Raw genomic sequence first — 24,345 nt, 5'->3', positions numbered from 1 at the left:
CCAGCCTACTAAATTAAAACATTTTACTTGGTTGAATTAAGGTATTTATATCAATATTGAAAAGCATGCAATCAAGACAAAAAAAGGTGTGTATTTTCAAAACTCATAAGCCACTGTTTGATAGAAAAAGGTTGGATTTCCCAAAAATGTATTTAAAGTTGCTATTTGAGTAGTAAATCATGGGTATTGGGGAGACCTATTACTCATATTAAATCCTGGTGCGAGGGGCATTGCAGCTTTGGCTGGTATGTATTACCCAGGTACAGGCATTCCACATTACATTACTGCTGGCAACCCTGTCTGATGCTGTGAGGGGATCACTGCTGGTGATCTTGCTATGGTGACCAATATTATAATCTTGTCTCACATGGTCACTTTTACAACACTAATATTACAAGTAGCTCGGGATTATTTTCATGGAACATACGTAGCTTTTATTACAGAAAAGGTTGGAGACCCCTGAGCCAGCCACACATGGACCTGTGAAACTTGGAAACTACGGTTGGTTAATCATTTATAAATGTCCTCGTTTGGTGTTTCCAGTCTTGGGCAGTCAGTTAACTCACCAGGGCATTCTGGGAGTTGTGATCTTTGCTTTAATTGAGCCCGTTGAGCTAACACACTTGACTCGACCTGCAAAAGAAAAGCCTAGGACTGGAAACAAGGTGTCACGCTGGGCAAATTAGTTACATTTTTCTGCCACACTCCTCACGTGGGGCCACATCTGCTGCTTCTGGCAGCCGTGCTAGGGGCTCGACCGACCAATTTTCCAGGGTGGGGATATCCTGACTCCTAGTAAATATTTCTTGCATTCTAACATTTGTTCTTCTTTTCACTCCCCACCCACCAGCACTCCCTCACATTATTTTATTTATTTAGCCAAGAAATATTTCAATTTTTTTAACCATATAACCAAGTGGCTTTATGCCAAGGGTGACATCTTCAGCGACCTGTGGCATTCAGCCAACTGCATTCTGGGCCTTGGGGGTTGGATTTACTATTTAATTTGGGCTCAAAAAAGTGCTGCATCGCCAGGACTGGCTAGAAGTGCCAAACTTGATACGTGGCCGCCTGCCATCCGAAGCGTAACAGCTTCACCCAGTCCAGGCTATTCATTCAAAAGCCGTTCCTGTGCTGGTGCATGTAGGTTTTTGTATTTTCCATTGGAAATAGCTTAATGTATCGGCCCGGAATGTACCCTGCATTAGTGCAGACCCGTTCCCCATGCTTGCATTGGGGCCCCTGGTGGCATTTGTGTTACGCCGCTGGTCCCAGCATGCAAGAAGTGCTTAAAAACAGAACTGGCAGAAGTTCTCAGACATGGCATAGACTTGACAGCCGTACAGTTTACACTTCAAGGACGGACTCTCACTCTCTGAACACTGCACTTTCAGTAACTACCAGCCCCCACCTCCAAAACCGAGCCCCGAGCTTGCCCTGCAGCGCCTAGAGGCCGTTCCTTCCAGAGACGTTTTAAGGCATGGGCAAAGTGGGCCCCCTGATAGAGCTAACTGTTCTGCAGAGAGTCTTGCCCTGATGACCTTGAATATTTCTTAAACTGTTTGCTTTAAATACTATTTTCCTATAATTTCATTTTAACTTGGGTGATGTATGGGAGTCTATTCCAGACATTTTGCTGAGAAATGTTTGTTTTTCAAAAACACAACCATGAAAAGTTTCTTTTAGATAAAAAAAGGACCTCATATATGAGAAATCGGACGATATCACAAAGGTTATTTGAAATGATATTAGTGAGCTGCTGTGGTAATATAATATTGAAAACTCGCATCACTACCCCTGAATATTAGATACAAATACATTTAGAATGTGTACCGTTGTGTCTGTGCAGTGTCAATGAGCTGGCTAAAAAGGGCATGAATTGAAAGCTGCTATGAACAGGGGCCCCCAAATTATGATTGGCCCAGAGCCCCCAAAATCATTAAAATGTCCCTGCGTTCCTAATCCTATCGCAGCGTGTCCCATGCCTGCGCCCCAGGCGCGGCCGCGGTGACGTCGACGCCGTGCCCGGTGAGGTCACGGGGCGCCGCGTGCCGGGGACCTGACTCAGGGCCAGGAGGAGGGAGGGAGGCCTGAGTCAACAAGGAGGGCCGGGGCAGCACGCTCCGCCCGGTGACAGCGCGAGGGAGGCGGCGCGCGGCGGCCGCAGGTGTCGACGGCGCAGGAGGGCGGCGGGAGCCTGCAGGGGCGGCGGGTCACGGCAGCGCCGGACGTGGGGCTGTGAGACACGGACACTGGGGTGTCGCAGCCTGCAGGAATGTGTGCTGGCAGCAGAAGGAGCCCGGCCAGGGTAAAGTCCTGTCAGGAAGGAGTGTGGTGCCCGCTGATGAGACATGAGAGGGAGTGTGTGTGTGTGTGTCCCTCAAGAAGGAGTAAGATGCCCACTGGTGGGGCACTGTGCGCGTGGAATAAGGATGTGCCACTGGTCTGTGTGTTTGCAAGGAGCGAGGCATCAGGCTTCTGTTCGAACGGGGATATGGGTGGATAATCTCATTCTTTGGTTGTTGGGGGGGGGGGGGTTGTATAGGTGAGAGAAGAAGGGGTGATGTGGTTTACTTTTTATTGTTATTCTAATTCTAACGCATCCCCCTTTTTTCCAGGCTGAGGCGGACTGAACCCTGACTTCGGCTGACGCTTGTCTTTGGAGAAAGGTCTTCGGGTTATGGGGAACTCAAATGCGAGGTCCACTCCGGGCACTCCCACAAGTAAGCTCTCACCTGTAGCTCGTGATCGCTCCCTTGATGTGTTTACAGTTTAAATGGTATGATGCCACTCACGCTGCGCCATTAAACCCGGTTTCCTATGACGTCTGCCTGTCGAGCTGGCTTATTTGCTGACATCTCCTTCCTCATTCAGGTATCAGGGGAAGTCTCGTGACCTCATGCATGCTACCTTAGACCCCGCCCTCTCGTGCTTTATCATCTCCCCCATCGACTCTGCTGCAAGCTGCAGGGTTCTAAGCAGGCCCCAATGACGAACCTGTGACACACAGGCCTTACCGGCGTGGACCATGGGGCAGGAACGTTGTTCTTCACACTATTGCACTGTATTGCATTTGCATCACATCATTTATATATATATAGTGCCTACTATCCATATGTGGGGTTCTGAAGCGCTTGCCCGCATAGCACGCTACATCGTGCATGGTGGGTGGTTGGATGTTGCCTTTGTTTTGATCCTGTGTGGGAAGTGCTTCCACGTCGTGCATGATGGCACCACGGAGGTGCGGTTATCGTATTATGGGGCACAGCCCGTAGCAGTGTGTTTGATGATGAAGTGTGAGAGACAGACCTGCAGTTTATGATTTTCACTAAATTGCCAGCTTTGACCAGCTCTGCAGGTCCCTTTAAGGCATTTCATAGGTTATAGTTTGCTTAGCTGGTTACTGCACTGTATTGTCCAATCTGAGATTTTGTGTATAGTTGTGGTTTCTGGCTGTACAGTGCTGGTTATGGCTAGTCCTCATAGAAGATATGTCTTGTGTGAATGTGGGAGGCATAAGCAGAGCCACTGGAATGTTGCGATTGTTTCCTGCAGCGGCTTTCACATAGTTGCAGATTTGCTGCATTTGCCACATAGTCCATCATCTGCTGCATAATTTGCAGATTTTAACAAAAAAAATTAGTTTCTTACTAAAACGGTTTCAAAGCTACTAAAAAATCACGAACACTTGTTGCCAGGCAGCAGAAAGCCCTTTGCAAAGCTGGACTGGTCACCTTTGTGTTGCTTATTGCTATATTTGGGTGTTAAACTGATACTAGCAGTGCTTTATATGGGCCGGTACTCGCCGGTACTGAGTACCGGCACTTCCACATTTTTTGCCATCAGTACCGGCACTTCTCCGGAGCCAGGGAGAGTACCCGTACTGTGATCGACAGCACGGCAGGCTCAGGTTAGGTTTCTCTTCCAGCAGGGCAGAGGCCGCTCTGCTTCCGGGGAGCTAGTAATTAACTCGGCTGAAGCAGCCTTTTGCAGATTTGCTGGCGAAGATTCCAGCAGCGCCCATTTGAATGGGCCAAACTGCAGGGATTGAGAGGGCTTGTGTCACGCTGTGATTAACAGGACAGGGTCACTAGACAGACCCTGCATTGTGAATAAGGTGCGAGCGACCATTCGGGTGAAAGTGCCATCATGACTTTTATCTTGTGTAAGGAGTTAATCTTTTTTTTTTTTTTTTTTTTTTTTTTTTTTTACAGAAACGCATTTCTCATGTGTTTTAATATGTGCTGCAACTGGTACATAAGTAATTATGTATGATCAAATGTTGCCCTTAGCCCCGCCCACTTGCCACACTCTATTTTAATGAGTACCTGCACTTATTTTTCCCCATTTAAAGCACTGAGTACTAGTGAGGTGCAACCAATGCCCAGACAGTGTTACTAAGTTTAAAAATGCCAAAATAATGAAATAACAGTATTACAAAACATGGCACCTTATGCAACATAATTTGCATTTTCTTGCCACATAATTTCCTCAATCCTGCCGTATAATTTGGCCCACTCCTGCCGTATAATTCCTGCGGCCCTGGTTATAAGTTGCAGTTTGCTGCTGACTGCTGTTAGTAATCATCTTAGTATTAGTATAGGACATAACTGTCATATAATGAAGTACTAGGACTGCGCTTGAAAGTACAAAATGTTTTCTGGGCTCTCTTGCCGGGATGAAAGGTGGCACAGTTATCTAGGTAAGGGACATGTTTTACACTGTCTTTGAAAGTGTACATGCTCCTGGGTGCTCCTAATAATGTTGGGAAGTGACTTATACAGCTTGGCAGCTTGTGCTGAGAAAGCAGTGCCTCCTACGGATTTCTTAGGGTAAGGTGGTATGATGATAAGTGGTTCATGCCTGGAGAGCAGTGTTCTGTTTGGTTTAATTTGCCTGAGTTTAAGTTGTAGCAATAGGGTCTATGTATAGGGTCTTTTTCCTTGGGAGGCTCTATGGACAATGCAGAATGCCTTGAGCGTTGCCCTTCTAGCTGAAGGAAGATAGTAGAGCAATTGCAGGACTGGAGTTGTGCGTTCTCTTTGGGTGACGGCGGAGAAGAGGCAGCATTTTGGATGAGATGTATTTTGCATATGATGAATGTGGGTGCGCCAAGGCATAGGGTGTTGGCATTGTCAAACTTGCCATTTATGAGTGTGAAGACGGATTGCAGTTTGTGTTGGTATGCAAGGTATGGGAAGATGCAATATATTTTTATTGTGTAGAAGGCACTCATTGTGACGTTAACAGGCTGTATCAGTAATAGGTCTGTTGATCAGAAACAGATCGCGTCTTAAGGTAGCTCTGGGGGTTAAAGCAGCTGAAGTGCTTTAGACATATATGTGACTCCAGTAAGTCTCTGTGTAAAACACTGCTATAGCTTAGGCATTTATCACACTTGCTGCAGAGATCTGTGTGTAATTTATGGACATAGGTTTGCCTCTGGGTTAGTGTGCCTGCTGCTGAGGATTGCATGTGACTGGGACGGATTTTCAATGGGGGTGTGTATCGGGGCTACACCCTCCCTCCCCTAAAGATGGTCATTTTAAGGTTGAGAGTTGGGTCTAGGGGCTGACAGCTAGATTTGCCAGGTTTCACAGGGTACCAATATCACTGAAAAACGCAGACTTTTGCCTGTGTTTCCCTCCTCTTCCGTCCCACAGACAAATCAGCGATAAACATCTTTGAGTCCTGCAGGCTGTCTAGTGAATTTACAGAGAAACACTTCAAACTGTAAATCCATGCTTCCTGCAATTATTGCACCTTGAAATATTTTCGCCTATTTATTTTGTCGCCTGCTAGGGGACACCATCTCAATATGTATTTGCTCCGACAGCAAGGGAAGAACAGTATTTTTCTGTTCAGCGGCTTACCTGTTGTTTTGTTTTTCAAAAAATTAGGAGGGAAAACTGGATTATGGAAAAAAGACAACTTTTAAGAGGAAATTAGGGAATGTGCAAAGGCCCATAATATGGCTATTTTTACGTAACAGCGATGTTTATTTAACAAATCAATGCTGACTGGCTCATTTGTATATATGTTATGTGTCTTTTATTAATAGTACGAAGCACTCAACCTACCTACCACTCCGAGAGATAGCTCCTATTAATATCCTTTTTAAATTTACTCATTTTGATCCTGGAGCCTGAAGACATTGGTTAGAATGTAGGTTTCACTATGTGCAATTGTGGATAAAATGCTGTCCCTCCCTTAATCTCAAATTGTAAATGTGTGTCATATAAAAATATTCAATATCAAAACTAACGGTGCCACATTGAGGTACCTTTAGTTTTGATCACATGCACACCTCGTGTGCAATCCTCTGCAGCAGGCACACTAACCCTGATTCAAATCTTTGACCAGAGATTACAATTTCCTATTAACAAGTTGCTATTGCCTACACCATCATTACATTATGTTTTTTAATCTGGTTTCAACAAAAGCACCTCTTGCACATAATATGGCCTTTTCTACCGTACCTCATTTTCTTACTCATAAAATTGTTCTTTGTGTAATACCCAGTATTGCTTCTAGCAGCTAACATAAGACTACCTCAAATACCGAACAGGCAATAAAAATACCCATAGAGTTGCTCACTCTCTCACATTAACACTTCACGCTGATTTTTAGCGCAAGATATTTGTTCTGTGCTGGGAAATTAGCGCAAACGACACCATGCGCAGCGCAAGAGGACGCTGCTTGTTTCTGCCGCTCAAGTAGATGTCCTTCTCGAGCAGTGGCTTCCTCAACGTGAATGGAAGGTTTCTCAATGTGAGCGTTAGCGGCCATCCGTGACCGCCCGCGTTGAGAAATCTCTAACGCTGGCGAGCGTGGAAAAAACAAGTTTTTCAGAACTCCTCGTGCCACACGGAGCCGGAGTGGAAAAAACTCTGCTAATTCCATGAGTGGAGCCGAATTTCATACCCAGGCCTACTTAACCCACACAAACGCTCTCTATCTCTCTTTTTTGTGTCTCACTCTCACTCTCACTCTCACTCTCACTCTCACTCTTACTCTTACTCTTACTCTTTCTCTCTTACTCTCACTGTCACTCTCTCTTTCTCTCTCTCTCTCTCTTACTCTCTGGCCAGTAGGTGCATCAACCCACCAAACTAGCCTACTGGCTTTGACTTGGCCAGTGACTGGCACTTTTCAAACAGATCACAGTAGCCAATACTTAGCCTACTGATCAAACTCATTGGACCCAGAGCCTCTAACCTGCAGGGGCCAGTTTACTTTGCATGTGCTGCAGGTGCAATAACCCACCAAACTGTCTCACTGTCATTGTCATATCTGACATGTAGGTTACTAGCAGAGCTCGCGGCGGACTCTGCCTCCTTAGCTATCATTACTTGGACGGGAGCCTGTAATCAGAGGGTGTTAGCTCAAATCGTGAAGCATGGTTAGCAGTATATTGCTCACTCCTACTGGAACGCCTGACCCTGTCGGTCCCTGCACTCCACCCATAGCCTGCACGCTGTACCATTGTTTTTTGTTAGATTCACAGGAGTGATTTTTAGGGGATCTCAGAATCACATCCCTTGAATCTCAGTGACTAAGAAACGCCTCTGCATGTGTCCTGCGACCAGGTCACAGGTTCGTATTCTATGTGAGACAGCTCAGAGATTTAATGAGTTTACTGCAGTGATACTTGTGATTTCAGGTTACAGTCATCGTGCAATAGTTCAGTGGTATATGTGCTTGTAGTAAACAGCAGCATGGAACCAGCAAAACATGTTTCCATTTGTGTAGACTTTATACTTGTAAGATAAAATGGGTTCCATCATGCCAGGTGTTAATTAGTCCGTATTACATACCAAAATTAGTTTGCATTGGGTGCCTGTTATTACACACAGACCATAGTGCAAAAAACAGATCATTTCCTTCTTTCCCTCAGTGGGATACTAAGACTGGAGATCAGATGTGGCCATATCCAGCTGTGCTACTTTTGACAACTTCTGTTAGCCAGGTTACAACTTGGACATAAGGAATTGCTGATTGTCATTGAAGTGTGGCATTTGGAGCCAGCTCGCAAGCGGAGTCTGCAACCACCTTAAAGTGCTAGGGAGCTGCTGCTTTCACAGCTCTTGCAACAAAGGCACTCAGTCGAAACAGGACACTGTCTGGGTGGTTCGCCAGCCTGGTCCGGAGACCGGGTTTGACATCAGAATAGCTCCCAGCATTGGAATTCGGCAGGCTCACATACTGTGCCAGGACTGAGACGTGTGTCTCCACAAATGTGCTGAGTGCCTTGAGGCTAGTTCAAACATGAGAATACCAGGGCTGCTCGTAGCCACCACCAGCAAACATATTGACCACATTTTATGGCTGAATGACACAGGAAAGTGGACTTGTTTGAAGTGGCGTACAAGAGGGCCTAGAAGCCCTGGTATACTCAAAGGTGAGGGGCCATTGTACCCACCTGTTAAGTAGTAAATGCCAACCATAATAGGGGTACCCCTTATATCCTGGGCCCCGGTGTCACTGCACCTGCTGTACCATTAATAGGCATAGCCGTGCCTGCTTCTGCTTGGATAGAGTCTGTGCAGCCAGCCTGGACTATGGGAGAGCAGCAGCAGGAGCGAGTCTGCTGCCAGAGCCCTTGGTACCTTACACAGGCCTTTCAAATCCAACCACAATGCCTCAAGTCTGGGTCTTAGTGGAGTAAGGCCTGGCTGTCTACTGGCCTGGGAATCCGTTCAGCATGACAGATACATATGCTTTATTAACCGCCTCCATCCAAACCCAGGCACGCACAGGCACAGGCAGAGAAGGCCACTTTCAGAGTTGGTGGCCAGGGACTGGAAAAAGAGGCGGGTAGACCCAGACCTGGAAACTACAGGCAGCAGGATCTACAAAGAATGTACCACCCATCGTATTGAAAATGAAAAATCTTTTTTTCATCCACTGTAGCAAATATGAAGCAAAAGGAAGGTACTCTTTCGGTGAGTTAGAAAAGAAAATCGAAGACTCTCAAAATCGAAATTGTGAACTGAAGTTACAGACCTGTAAAATAGTAGAAAACCGCAGATTACTTAGCAGTGTGTAACAAGATAAGGCACCCAGTAGGCCAGCACACGAAGGAAGGCGTGTTACTGCCCAGACCACAAAGCCTTTAAGGAACATGCAGCATAAACAACAAGGACGCTCTTTCTTTCTCCCGACGTACATCTTGTCGCTTCAATAAATGAAGTATTGTGCTGTGATGTGAAGGGCTTTATATAAAACAAGACATGCTGATTAGCAATTTCTTCTGCCCACTCATGGAAGCTGCTGGTTTTAAGTGGAAGCCAATACACGGGTCAAGATGGGCAATCTAGAGGAGCTCAGAAATGGATTCAGACACAGAGGTACGCTGGGGTGCAGGCTTACCCTGAGGGTTTCATTTTACAGATCTCACCTTGTAACCATGGACTTGTGAAGACTGTGGCCACACGCATAAGATCTGTGGTTGTCATGATATAATGCAAAACCATAACAAGGCCTGAAAATTTGATGATTGGTCCCTAAAAGTTAGCCTTGGATATCTGTATCATAAATATTTAATCTGGCGCGGTCCCCTAGGAGTAAGGGTTCCCCCGCTTCAGAGTCTCCAGGGAATTACGTTATTCCCCTTGGTGGGAGCCTAGACCTCATCGTGCATCTTTCAGGCCATAGGTCAGACTGGTGGCTGTGCTACCATGCACTCCCGCAAAGCCTTTTCATGCCTCTTATCGCTCGCAAATACCCACTCTGACTGCATTTTCATTGCTCCAGTATTAGTAACAGTGCTAAATTGATTATTTCACCTTCCTCACTTGTGCAAACATCTTGCCTGGCGATTTCAACATCTCTGGAGATCCCAACACCAAGGTGTTGAGGAAAATCCTACTTGGACACATCAACACTACGGACTTCACCAAACACATGACTGACCCAACTCACAGGGATGGCGTAATTTTGGACTTCATCCCTTCATCTTTCCTTTCCCGCCAATATTCTCCACCAGTATGTCTTTCTTGGTTAGGCCATCACACCATCCTTCTCACAATAACCAACCAAACATCAACCAACCATGACGCACAGTTCTCACGCTCATTCGAGAACCATCAACCAACCATGAAGCACAGTTCTCATGCTCATTCGAGAACCATCAACCAACCATGACGCAGAGTTCTCATGCTCATTCGAGAACCATCAACCAACCTGGACGCAGAGTTCTCACGCTCATTCGAGAACCATCAACCAACCATGAAGCACAGTTCTCATGCTCATTCGAGAACCATCAACCAACCATGACGCAGAGTTCTCATGCTCATTCGAGAACCATCAGCCAACCTGGACGCAGAGTTCTCATGCTCATTCGAGAACCATCAACCAACCATGACGCACAGTTCTCATGCTCATTCGAGAACCATCAACCAACCTGGACGCAGAGTTCTCATGCTCCTTCGAGAACCATCAACCAACCATGACGCACAGTTCTCATGCTCATTTGAGAACCATCAACCAACCATGACGCACAGTTCTCATGCTCATTTGAGAACCATCAACCAACCATGACACACAGTTCTCATGCTCATTCGAGAACCATCAACCAACCTGGACGCAGAGTTCTCACGCTCATTCGAGAACCATCAACCAACCATGAAGCACAGTTCTCATGCTCATTCGAGAACCATCAACCAACCATGAAGCAGAGTTCTCATGCTCATTCGAGAACCATCAGCCAACCTGGATGCAGAGTTCTCATGCTCATTCGAGAACCATCAGCCAACCTGGATGCAGAGTTCTCATGCTCATTCGAGAACCATCAACCAACCATGACGCACAGTTCTCATTCTCATTCGAGAACCATCAACCAACCTGGACGCAGAGTTCTCATGCTCATTCGAGAATCATCAACCAACCATGACGCACAGTTCTCATGCTCATTCGAGAACCATCAACCAACCATGACGCACAGTTCTCATGCTCATTCGAGAACCATCAACCAACCATGACGCACAGTTCTCATGCTCATTCGAGAACCAACAACCAACCATGACGCACAGTTCTCATGCTCATTTGAGAACCATCAACCAACCTGGACGCAGAGTTCTCATGCTCATTCGAGAATCATCAACCAACCATGACGCACAGTTCTCATGCTCATTCGAGAACCATCAACCAACCATGACGCACAGTTCTCATGCTCATTCGAGAACCATCAACCAACCATGACGCACAGTTCTCATGCTCATTTGAGAACCAACAACCAACCATGACGCAAAGTTCTCATGCTCATTTGAGAACCATCAACCAACCATGACGCACAGTTCTCATGCTCATTTGAGAACCATCAACCAACCATGACGCACAGTTCTCATGCTCATTCGAGAACCATCAACCAACCATGACGCACAGTTCTCATGCTCATTCGAGAACCATCAACCAACCATGACGCACAGTTCTCATGCTCATTTGAGAACCAACAACCAACCATGACGCACAGTTCTCATGCTCATTTGAGAACCATCAACCAACCATGACGCACAGTTCTCATGCTCATTCGAGAATCATCAACCAACCATGACGCACAGTTCTCATGCTCATTCGAGAACCATCAACCAACCATGACGCACAGTTCTCATGCTCATTCGAGAACCATCAACCAACCATGACGCACAGTTCTCATGCTCATTTGAGAACCAACAACCAACCATGACGCAAAGTTCTCATGCTCATTTGAGAACCATCAACCAACCATGACGCACAGTTCTCATGCTCATTTGAGAACCATCAACCAACCATGACGCACAGTTCTCATGCTCATTCGAGAACCATCAACCAACCTGGACGCAGAGTTCTCATGCTCATTCGAGAACCGTAACCAACCAGGATGCACGGTTCTCATGATCATTCAATAACCGATTCTTAGATCCTCTCATCCAAGACCTCACCACTACGGTTTGGATTAGTTACGTTTATAAAGCAAAACAATGCCAGGAAACCATGTACGAAGGTGCCGAAAAATATAAAACAACTACACAAAAAGCACAGAATAGCTATAAAAACATAAGACCTTACAAAAAATTACCCTTACACCATTCACAACTGGCATAGGCACTCAGCTGAAGACACTATAATGGAAACTGCATAAAAGAACGAACTGCAGTAATACACACCATCTGCGCACCCTGGTACACCCGAGCACTGAATATAAGCATCTGTAGCCGGGAGAAATACTGGTAAATGATACAGTGAGGCAAGATCGTACGTCACTACAAACCTCTTCATATCGCACACACACAATTAGTCATGTCTGTCAAAGCCAGCTATTACCAAACCACAATTGCTTAGGAAAGCAACAAAAGTAATACCTTCTTCAAAGCCACAAAAGCGTTTGTGAATGCTCTTTCCTAGACCCTCCTGTTTTGCTTCCCTTTGATACAGCGACTGCTTTGCAAGATGGTTTCTTGTCTCCTAATGCAGGTAGATATGGCTCCTGGGCATGCGCAGTGCCAAACTTCCCTGCATCACATATTTTGGGATTAGGTCGTAGTTTGTACTCCATTTGCTGTGGAATGTGCTGTCTGCTCCTTGACAGTGGATGCTGAATTCCCCATACCCTTTGGGTGGATCACAGACACAGAAATTATATTTTGAGAAAAAACCCTCATACAACAAGCTAGGAAAAAAGCTGCAAGTTGCTTTGGTTGGGTTAGCAACATAAACTACAACCAGAATCTATTCTCCAACTGTACACTAGGTGCAGGGTTGGATTGGGATGCAAAATAGGCCCAGGCACCCTAAAAAACAGTGGCCCATATTTGCGGATTGTACCTTTTCGCAAAACACTGCTTCAGTGTTTAAAGTAGAATGAAAAGCTGGGAGAGGGTTGTCCAAGAGGCATGTTTTCTTAACTTCACTGAAATTTAAAAAAAATTACAAATGTTGCCATGACTCTTTGTGCACGGGTTAGTTCACAGTGGTGACCCTCACCTGAATATAAGTGAGGCCACTTCTACTCAGGACTCCTACCCCTGTTCAATCTGCCCTCATTAATGGGCCGGGCCAAGGTAGGGACTGGGAATGCATCCCCGCTCCTTGGTAAAAGGGAGGTAATAGAGGCCCATCTGCCTCTGGTAACGCTGCTCAGGCCCCCACCGGGCCACTGGCGGCATCGGAACAGCGCAGGCACAGCCCAAATCGGCCTCCACGCTGGCCAAAAAAGCAGCCACATCTACAAATCCGTACAAAAGGGGGTGGTGATGGACGGAGCATCTGAACCAATCAAACACTCACACCCAGTCAACAGATCTGGGTTTGATCCATCACCGTTCTTTAGCCACTCTGCCACCCCAGTTCAGACATGGCCATATGCAAATCAGTCTGACCCTGTGCCTCATGGGAACAGCTACAAATCCGACACCGGCCAAATGCCTGAATGCCCACCTTACCAATCCGACTCTGACTAGATTTGTTTTAACCCACACATCTTGTCTCTGTAAGATAAACAACTGGGAACAAGAGAACGACCCTTGAAAACAATTGTATACAATAACATGGATGGCACACCTGTGATTTGCTTCCCATGTTATATAAAAGAAATTCCATACGTTGCTTGGAGGAGAATGCAACTTGGAGGAGAAAGATGCGCGGCTGCCCTGAAGGTCTGTTATGGTGAATATGCATTGCATGGCTGTCTGTAACAATGTCACTTGGTTATGGTGCTTAACAAACCTTTGACTGTGTCACCTGCGGTTCTAGGGCGTGATTGGCCTATATATAGGAATTGAATTTGAAGAAGGGATGTCCTGGAGGTCAATGGATAGTAATGCAACTACTTCTGCTGATGCCAAGTTTACTTTAAATGTGTGTGCACATGTATCAACAGGGGTTGGAGCTGTTGATGGACTACTCTTGTAAAACTCAATAAAGACTATGTACAAAAAAAAATATTTAAAAAACCCTGAAGGAGAAAGAATTGCTCCAGCAATCTAGTCTGTAACCTACCTGCACCCTAAGACTAACACCTCCTCATGGCCATTGAAAGCCACACCACTTACTGTGTACAACAAAATCCTTAACCAGCGGCCATTTTCCAACTCCTCCTCACCAGTTGAAGTTCTGTGCGCTAGACAGGTCTTGTGATTCATTTCCCACCCAGTAAGTGAGATATCTCACAACATCCAAAGCAAACCACATTAAAAGGCAAAGGGTTGATCTATGGCAACTCATGCTTGGGCTTGTTGAGGCCTGGAAAGGACAGCGTGTCAGAACCTCTGCCACAAGCTTTTTGCGAAGCACAACACTGTGTGCCTGAGGCGTGCCACAAAGTCCATGTACTCACATACCCCAAATCATCTCTCACAACCCTGCACCCCCAACCTCATATACACTTCACAAACACACCGATTCAACAAAATGCGACATCCCTTTTTAGCATCCGCATCTCCATCACTCCTCCCGTTCTCCACTGTACACACCCAAATTACCAGCACTGCAGCCACTTGCACAGTTCATTCCAATATCCTGATGTCTTTAAAAGCAGTACGACTTCTTCCCCTCTTTTGACTTGAAGTCAGTCCTACCTGTGAATGTGTGTGTGTGTTTATTTTCACTTATAAAAACCAAGTGTTAACGTGACGTTAGGTGTGGAATTGAGATAAGAACTAACGTTTAAAAACCCTGAACAACCACTGAAATTCGCCAGTTAGTTTAGTCAATTAACATTAACGGGCCGCTGTCTTGAACTGCTTATGACCTCACATATTACATCACTCATGACATGTTAAATGAAATTGATGACATTCCTTGTGCAACCAGAAATTCCTACTATTCACTATGTAAAGTGGGTTTTACAGAGTAGATTGTCAGCTCCTGTTGGGAAGAGGGTGACTTGGTAATCACTGTTAATGTTTGGTATGGATCTTGTCGCAGGAGGCAGTATCAGTAGAAGGGCTCTGGAGAACAAAAGTTGGAGTGAGGTAGGTTTGTTAAGTTGATAAATGGAGGAGGGGTAGGAAAGGGGGCTTGCCTTGTACAAGCGAGGGCAGGCTGGATTGGACAGTGGTAGATCAAGACTGAACGACTGATGGTCAATCGGTAGGATAAAAGGGACGTGCAGCACGTCTGCTATGATACTGGTTATGTTTCTGTATTTGTAAAGCACACTATCACCAGATAGAGTATCCTGGCGCTGAGCAGGTGTGTGTGTCTAGCCCTTCTTAGAGTATGATGGTTAATTTATAATTCCAGTCTTCAGTTTCTCGCGGAATTCAAGAAGAGAGGAGGAACCTCTGATATGGAGTGTGAAGTCATTCCACCTTTATGAGGGGAGACGATTGGAACAACGTGGGCTCAGCCATGCGTGTCCCAACAACACAAGCGCAACCACGCTTGCCTTACCCATGCATATGCGTGGTTAAGGCAGTGCGCGGTCTAGCTGCTGGAATGGGCTGAAGAAGAAGGAAGAGGAAGGATCGGGAGGAATGCTGTGAGGTAAGTGGGGCTGGGCTTTTAAGGGTTGGGGTAGTTTTCAGGACTGGGGGAGTCTGGGTTGTTTTCAGGGTTGGGTGGTCAGGAAGCTTTTTGAGCTGGGGTTCGTGGTAGTTTTTAGGGCTCGGGGAGTCGGCTATTTTTAGGGCTCGGGCAGGTCGTTTTTCGGGCTTAGGGGAGGGTTGGGTAGTTTTTAGGACTAAGGGGGAGGGTTGGGTCGTTTTTAGAGCTTTGGGTGTTACGGTAGTTTTTAGTGCTCAGGGGAGAGTTGGGTAGTTTTTAGGGCTCGGTTGGCTTTCAGGAGGGAAGGGGGTAGTTATAGGTTTCAGGGTGGGGCATGGGGCCGTTTTAGTGCTCAGGGCAGGGGTAGGTTTTGGTGTACTTTTAGGCTTGGGGGTGCAGAGAAATTTTTAATGCTTGAGGGGGAGGGTTGGTTTTCAGTACGGAGGTGGGGTAGTTTTAAGGCTCAGGGCATGGGGCGGGGGTCAGGAGGGCTAAACCTAGATGATAAGTCTTAACCATGCATATGTCTTTGTCATACATGCCATATCAATGGATATTTCATTGTAAAGGCATGCGTGGTGAAGGTATATACGTGGTTAAGACCGCGTGGGACCGGCATGCGTGATTCCGTCACACGACCTTTATGAGCGATATAATAGCACTCCTGTTTTTCTGATTCTGTACTATGTGTGCATGAGATGTGTTTGAGTAGGAGTCCTGCGAAGGAATCTGGGTAGTTGGTGAAGGAGATGTGACTGTTCAGGTAGGTGGGGCCTAAGTTGTATAGTGCCTTGAATGTGTGTAGGAGGAGTTTGTAATGAGTTCATTTGTGTGTCTGGAGCCAGTAGGGCTGCTTGAGGTGCAGTGTGTTGTGTGTTCTTTGTGGGAGGTTGAGATGAGTCTGGCTGCCGAGTTCTTGATGGTTTGTACTTTTATCAAGAGTTGCTTGGTTATCCTGGATTCCGATAGTCTGCTTTGCTGGTGACTACGGCGTGAGTGACTTTTTCTGGTGTTGCTTGAGGGCCATTTGAAGATCTTCCTCAGCATCATTAGGGTGTGAAAGCAGGATGGAGTGATGGCATTGACTTGTGCAGTCATGTCCATTTTTCTGCCAATGAGAATTCTGAGGTTCCTAGCATGGGTGCTGGGTCTGGGTCTGAGTTCAGCCGGCAACCAGTGGAGTCCTATTGTGATTTGTACTTTCCAAAGATAACTGCTTCTGTCTTGTCAGTGTTGAGCTTTAGACAGTTGGCTTTCATCCAGTTCGTGAATTCGGTCATTCCAGCTGTAAATTTGGTTCTTGTCCCGAGGATCTTGTCCGAGAGGGAGAGTATGAGGTATGTGTTGCTGGTGTAGAAGAGGATGTTGACATTGTGTTGGTGGATGACGTTGGCAAAGGGGAGCATGTATATATTGAAGAGGGTGGGGCTGAACAATGAACCTTGAAGCACTCCACAGATGAGTGTGCGGACTTCTGAGGGGTAAGGTGGAGAAGCGTGGCTCAGTGGTTAGAGGCGGCAGACCCGGAAGCTGAGATCGGCCGTGGACCAGGGTTCGATTCCCCGCCTCGGCGGGTCTCGGGCTCAAAATTCCACGGACTCGACAATTCTCGCTCCGTGCCTACTCGACTCATGGGGTCACACTCTGCGACTCTGGGCAATAGCTTGCTTAATCTCCACTACGGCCCCTCGCGGTGGGATGCCTGGCTTTCACCTTGTGGATGCCCTGCCGGGGTATCTCACAGGGGAATACCAGGACGGGTTCCCTAAGCAAGCGCCTTGAGACCCCTGGGTGATTCGTGCGCTATATAAATCGAAATACATTTACATTTACACAAGGTGCCAGGCTGACAGTTTGTGTTCTAGCCATTAAGAAGGAGCAGATCCAGTGGGGATTGGTCTTTGGATGCTAATCTTGTGCAGGTGCCTGAGGATGCTCACATGTGAGACTGTGTCAAATGCTGCTGAGAGGTCCAGGAGAATGAAGGCAGCCATGTCTCCTCTGCCAAGGGTCATCTGGACGCTGTATGTGGTGGTGACTGTGGTTGGGCCAAAATCTGGAGGGCGTGGCATCGATGAGCTGGTGGTTGCTGAGGTAGTTGATGAGGCTTTGGTTCACTAGATTCTCTAAGACCTTGTCCGGGAATGGTAGGAGAAAGATGGGTCTATAGTTGGAGAGTGTGGCTGGGTCTGCTCATGGGTTCTTGAACAAGGGCGTGCCGGTGGCATGTTTCCAGTTGAACTCGAATGTCCCCGAGTCGATGGAGGCATTGAAGATAGTGATCGGTAGGAGTCCTTTGGTGAAGGCGTGGTGGGGAGAAGGGGTCAGAGGGGCCCGAGTCGATGGTCTTAATAGTTACAGCAGTTTCTTTGATTGTGATGGCAGGACCAGAAGCAAAATACTGAACTTTGAAAACATTGTGCAAAAAGGAGAGGGGATAGGGGAGGGAAGAGTTAGAACCAACGTGATTGGGTAGATTTGTTTAGAATGTGTGGGGAGTTACTATGAACTTTATTAGTTTAGTGTGAGGGACATAGTGTGTGAGGTGAAAGTTGGCCGGGGATGCAAAGTATAAGCTTAATCTGCCTCAGCATAAGTACTTGTGTACAAATTAGTAAACATTCCCTTGGGGGGGGTTGGCCCGGTCTTTAACGCAGGCCCGGTTCCAGGAATATTTATTTGGGTGTGCCAAGGGTGCATTTGGGTGGGCCACTGCGGGCTCGATTTGTCGCATATATGTCTAGGCAGGCCTGCTTCAGGACCCTCCTTTATCTCTTCTTAGTCTTACAAGGCCAAGTAAAATGCAATCTCTCCAAAATCTCTTTCTAAATGTGACCACTCTCAAAAAATGTTTTTCCATGTAATGCCCCTTAGGTTTCTCAGGTGGGAGTATCAGGCAAGTGACACTTCTTGGGCTCCCTCTGTGCGAGCCTTCAGGGAGAATCCCTCTTCTTTACTGCCTCCACCTTACCACGGACTCTGCAACTCACTCCCTTACAGGCTTGATTATCCTCTACTTCTCTCTAGGAAACCTTGTCTCACAGCTGACCTTGGGCCCCAGCCCCATATCAGGCACCATTGGGCTCCACTTTCATTTTTCCCGGTAAAAACATTAGTAAAATCACCTTAAAAATTAAAACATTGAATACAGCAGTAAATATAATTAGCACACACTCCACAGTAGCCCTTATGACCCGACTGCTAATTAAATAAACAAAAACAGAAAGGCCGCCTTTAGCGCTGATGCCAAAGTCTTTTTTGGCGCTGCCCCAATATCCTCTTTCTCCATAAATACCTTTACTCCCACCATCCAACAGTGCCCCTCATCTTCCAATGGCCCCCTCTATTGACCTCCTCCTCGGATTCCCTCAAAGCCACACGCCACAAGGGCCCCTCATCTCCCCATAGCACCTCCCCCTATTGACCTCCTCCTCGGATTCCCTCAATGCCACCCTCCACCAGTGCCCCTCATCTCTCCCTAACTTCCCCCTCCACCCCATGACCTCTTCATCGGATTCCCTCACTGCCACCCTCCACCAGTGCCCCTCATCGCTCCATTTCCCCTCTCACTACCTCCTCCTCGGATTCCCTCACTGCCACCCTCCAACAGTGCCCCTTATCTTTACGTAGCCCCTCTCTCATATGCATTTCATTTGTTGCATAGCGCTACTCATATCAGTGTAGTGTGTGTCAGTACTTTACACAACGCACACATTATACAGAGACAATGAATCAAACAAGTATGTAAATCAGTCTATAGGGAATGTCACATAAGCCAATGAGGATTACAAGGTGCATGAATCACATGTCATCCATACTGGTGGGCGGGATATTTTAAGAGGGTTTGGTCTGGGGAAACACAACCTTAGGATTTAAAGAGTATTCCATGGGGTTCAGCTTTACTGATAGAAATGTATATCTGCCCAAACATACTCATTTTAGCAACATTAGAATAATGAAAGCCTGGGGAAGTTCTAACTATATCACAAAACCAAAAAAGTGAAGTTCTAACTATACCATTCATGTTTGTATGCAGCTCTTTGATGACAGTTCATTGGTTACTGTCCTATGTTAGGATTGTAACTTCTGAACTGCAAGTAACACAAGGATCTCTGTGACAAAGGCAGTAGCCCACTGAGCTATCCAGGGCTTTAAGTGGTCCGGGTCTCACTGGGTCTGAGCACCTGCAGTTTTTTTAAGGGGGCCTCGAAACGGGTCTCTATCGGGCTCTGTTTTGTGCGCTGGTTACAGGTAGTCTGTTTTTTTCCTGAACTGCAGTGACAGCAGTCTGCTGTCACTGCATTCCGGAAAAAAGTGCCAGGGCACAAAACAGAGCCCGATAGAGACCCCTTTCGAGACAGCAGGTACATTGGTGTACCCCCTCTCACTACTCATAAGTGGAAAGTTACGGCATGATGTCATGCCAGGCGTGCGTTGTAGGGGGAAGGGAAATCCTTTAAAGAGAGTCATTTTCTCGCTGGCTTTCCCTTCTCTTTTTGGAACTCAGGAGCTGCAACATTGTTATAATGTCACCAGTGCTTTAAATTGAAGCTTTTGCAATATTATATACAAGCCTTAGTTGCTGCTATATATCTTATGCAACTAACAACCATTGACAAAGCCAATAGTCCTGACTTGTAGGTATGATGTTACTTGTTGTACTAAATACCTGGATGTAAGGACAGAAACAGCAAAATACAAGTCGGGCCGCACACTGCTAAACACAGATTGTTAACGTACTGTTTTTAAGTTTTGTCCTCAATTGCATTGGCCACGCCCCTTTGAGAGACCCCCACCCCCCGTTTCTTCATCCCACTTAAAGCCCTGGAGTTATGGAGTTATCCACATAAAATACAGTTCATCTGCATTTGAAAACTACTAACAGACAAATGATTGCCCTCCAGCAGGATTATTAATCACCAGTGTTATCTGGGCATTTTGTATTCCTATTGTTGTCCTGCATTGGCCATGATAATGATAAAAACTGTTTAAATGAAGCACACACGAATGGGCCTTTGCAGATTTTAAAAAGAAAAAAATATAGTAACATATTCTCTTACCTACTCCATTAGTCAAACTTTGTGTCACAGCCTTCTGTGATAAGCCCCTGCAGGGGTCAGGAAAGGTGAATAGTAATAAACAAACGTCTTTTCTCCTGCTGCTTCATAGAAAAATAAATATCAACGCAGCAGGACAGTAGGCAAAGGTTACCAAAGGTTACCCTTGTCAAAGAAAGGATGTGTTGCCTTTCACCATGCAGAGATGAAGGGGTGAAAAAAAACAAAGTCTCGTTAACATGTTAATGGTCTTTTAAAGACCTGTGAAGTACTCGGGTGCGGCCGCGATAATCTCTAAACTGTGTGTGTGAGCCCCTCGGCCCGGGCTGACACACACGACAGGGGAGGGTTGAAGCACTTTGATCCCAAAGGCATTGTGCGCCTGCCTTCAAGCCCTCACTGCGATGGCCACGGATCCTGTTTGGGTGGGCCAGGCTCATGTTTGGGTGGGCCCGGCCCACCCGCTAGAACCGGGCCTGCTTTAACGGTATACCATGTGACATCATCCGATCCAGGAGAGGCTAGAACGATGGATGTAGTCCAAAGCGCCTCCTTCGACAGTCTGTGCAACACTAGCGTTGGTAAATTACCGCTGCTCAGTCCTTTTACCCAAGGAACAGAGTAGAAAATGCTGCCAGTGGGGCTGGGAACACCAGGTAGTGTGTTACATTTTAGTGGTATTTACATAGTGCTTGGTATCCTTGATCAAGCTTTGCAGTGCTTTATCGAAGGATATCTGGTGTGAGGAGAGGATGTGGCCTAAAGGCTTAGAGCGGTCCACCTGGACCTGGGCTTTAAGGGGGATGAAAATACTGGGGGGGGGGGTTCTCTCAAAGGGGCGTGGCCAATGTAATTAAGGGCATGGCTTCAAAAAGCATAAGCTAAAAATCTTTGCTATGCATTGTGTGCCGCCCGACTTGTATTTTGCTGCTTCTGTCATTGCATCCAGATATATGATACAAAATATAACCTACAACAAGTCAGGACTATTGGCTTTGTCAATGGCTGTATAAGATAAATAAGCAGGAACTATGGCTTGTTGTACAGAATACTGAAAAAACTTCCACTTAAAGCCCTGGTAACACCACGACAATGTTGCTGCTCCTGCGTTTCAAAAAGAGAAGGGAAATCCAGAGAGAAAATGACTCTTTTTAAAGGATTTGCCTTCCCCTAGAACGCTCACCTAGCATGACGTCATGACGTAACTTCTCCACTGGTGAGAAGTGAGCAGTGTGAGCACACGCACATAATGTGCCTGCTGTCACTGCAGTCCGGAAAAAAAACGGCCGCCTGTGCCAGGGCACAAAACAGAGCCCGATAGAGACCCGTTTCAAAGCCCCATTTAATAAACTGCCGGTGCTCTTACCCGGTGAGACCCGGCCCACTAAAGGCCTGACCTGGACGCTGGGGAACCAGGAGTTTTGGCAGGGACGTTCACCATCCTGTGATTCTGGACATATCACTTAATCTGCCTGTGCCTAAACATGAATGTGTCCATCTGAAAGGCAACTGGTGCTCATGTATAGCGCTCTGATATCTTGGGCCCTATTGTGCGCTATATAAAATTCCCCCCCACGCCCCCCCCCCCCCCCCCCCGCCCCCAAAAAAACAAGCATTTGCAATGCAATAGGTCTCGTATTATGAAAGTTTGAGCTATTTGTATTGTAAATGACAAATTTTTTATTTAGGTTTTGTTTTTGAAAATAGCGAAATTAATAGCTTTGTCATTTACCATGCCAATAGTTATAACTTTCGCAAATGTGACACCTATAGCATTTGTAATGCAATATGTGTTGTATTTACGTGACTTACATGTATTGATATTACAAATAACAATGGTTTTTAATTTTTTTAAATAATTAATACTTAAATAAAAGTTATTGTCATTTATAATGGCAATAGCTTAAACTTTTGTAAATAACATTTGTGAAGATTATGTTCAGTGTATTTTATTGTGACGAAAATCCAAGAACATATGTCAAATATTAACATCTTTTTGTTACATTTGTAATAAAGCTTGAAACATTGAGATAACATATTTGAACCAGTTGTTGTTGAATGGTTGCACAGATTGATGCTGTGGTGGAGTTCAGTGATGTTGTGGTGCCACAGAGTGATGCTGTGGTGGTGCTGAGTGATGCTGTATGCTATGCTATGTTTTGTTTTGCTATCCTATGTTTTGTTATGCTATGCTATGCTGTTTTGTTATGCTATGCTATGCTATGTTTTGTTATGCTATGTTTTGCTATGCTATGCTGTTATGCTATGCTATGTTTTGTTATGCTATGCTATGCTTTTTTATGCTATGCTATGTTTTGCTCTGCTATGCTTTGTTATGCTATGCTATGTTTTGTTGTGTTTTATTATGCTATGCTTTGTTATGCTATGCTATGCTTTTTTATGCTATGCTATGTTTTGCTCTGCTATGCTTTGTTATGCTATGCTATGTTTTGTTGTGTTTTATTATGCTATGCTTTGTTTTGCTATGCTATGTTTTGTTGTGCTATGCTATGTTTTGTTGTGTTGGTATGCTATGCTGTGTTTTGCTATGCTATTATGTTTTGTTCAGCCATGCTATGTTTTGTTTTGTTAAGCTATGCTGTTTTGTTGTGTTTTGTTAGGCTATGTTTTGTTATGTTATGCTATGTTTTGTTATGCTATGCTATGTTTTGTTTTGCTACCCGAAGCTTTGTTTTGTTATGCTATGCTATGTTTAGTTTTGCTATCCTATGCTTTGTTTTGTTACGCAATGCTATGTTTTGTTGTGTTTTGTTATGCTATGCTATGTTTTGTTGTGTTTTGCTAGGCTATGCTTTGTTATGCTATGCTATGTTTTGTTATGCTATGCTATGTTTTGCTCTGCTATGCTTGTTCTGCTATGCTTTGTTATGCTATGTTTTGTTATGCTATGCTATGCTTTGTTGTGTTTTATTATGCTATGCTTTGTTATGCTATGCTATGTTTTGCTGTGTTTGGTATGCTATGCTGTGTTTTGCTATGCTATTATATGTTTTGTTATGTTTTGTTAAGCCATGCTATGTTTTGCTGTGTTTTGTTATGCTATGCTATGTTTTGTTGTGTTTTGCTAGGCTATGCTTTGTTATGAGATGTTTTGTTATGCTATGCTTTGTTATGCTATGCTTTGTTTTGGTATGCTATGTTTTGTTATGCTATGCTTTGTTATGCTATGTTTTGTTATGCTATGTTTTGTTATGCTATGCTAAGCTTTGTTTTGTTATGCTATGCTATGTTGTGTTGTGTTTTGTTATGCTATGCTATGCTTTGTTGTGTTTTGTTATGCTATGCTATGCTATGTTTTGTTATGTATGCTATGGTTTGTTGTGTTTTGCTATGTTTTGTTTTGCTATGTTTTGTGATGCTATGTTTTGTTAGGCTATGCTTTGTTATGCTATGCTTTGTTGTGTTTTGCTATGTTTTGTTTTGCAATGCTATGCTTTGTTATACTATTCTATGTTTTGTTTTGCTATGCTTTGTTTTGTTATACTATGTTTTGTTATGCTATGGTATGTTTTGTTGTGTTTTGTTATGCTATGCTTTGTTATGCTATACTATGTTTTCCTATCCTATGCTTTGTTTTGTTATGCTATGCTATGTTTTGTTATGCTATGCTGGTGAGGGTGAGTGAGGGTGGGTGAGGGTGGGTGAGTGAGTGAGTGAGGGTGGGTGAGTGAGGGTGGGTGAGTGTGGGTGGGTGAGTGAGTGAGGGTGGGTGGGTGAGGGTGGGTGGGTGAGTGAGGGTGAGTGTGTTAGAGCGAGGGTGAGGGTGAGAGGGTTGTGAGGTTGTGTATCCTATGTTTTTTGT

General features: G+C 45.4%; 1 protein-coding gene across 4 annotated transcripts in view; it reads left to right on the top strand.

Annotated features, from left to right (window-relative positions):
- Positions 1–24,345, top strand: part of LOC144768867 (uncharacterized) — a 209,452-nt gene that overhangs the window by 15,983 nt on the left and 169,124 nt on the right. For 2 of the 4 annotated variants that reach the window (XR_013598647.1, XM_078652875.1), the window contains exon 2: positions 2,619–2,723. Coding sequence is in view for 2 of the 4 variants with exons in the window: in XM_078652875.1 (XP_078509001.1) it covers positions 2,681–2,723 (43 nt within the window). In the remaining 2 variants the exon portion in view is untranslated. Of the gene's footprint in view, positions 1–2,004; positions 2,309–2,618; positions 2,724–24,345 lie in introns of those variants that run through there. The other 2 variants (XR_013598646.1, XM_078652874.1) reach the window with 2 other exon arrangements.

Source organism: Lissotriton helveticus, chromosome 7, assembly GCF_964261635.1.
Source record: "Lissotriton helveticus chromosome 7, aLisHel1.1, whole genome shotgun sequence".
NCBI classification, from domain to species: Eukaryota; Metazoa; Chordata; class Amphibia; order Caudata; family Salamandridae; genus Lissotriton; species Lissotriton helveticus.
This window is presented reverse-complemented; position numbering and strand designations above follow the sequence as displayed.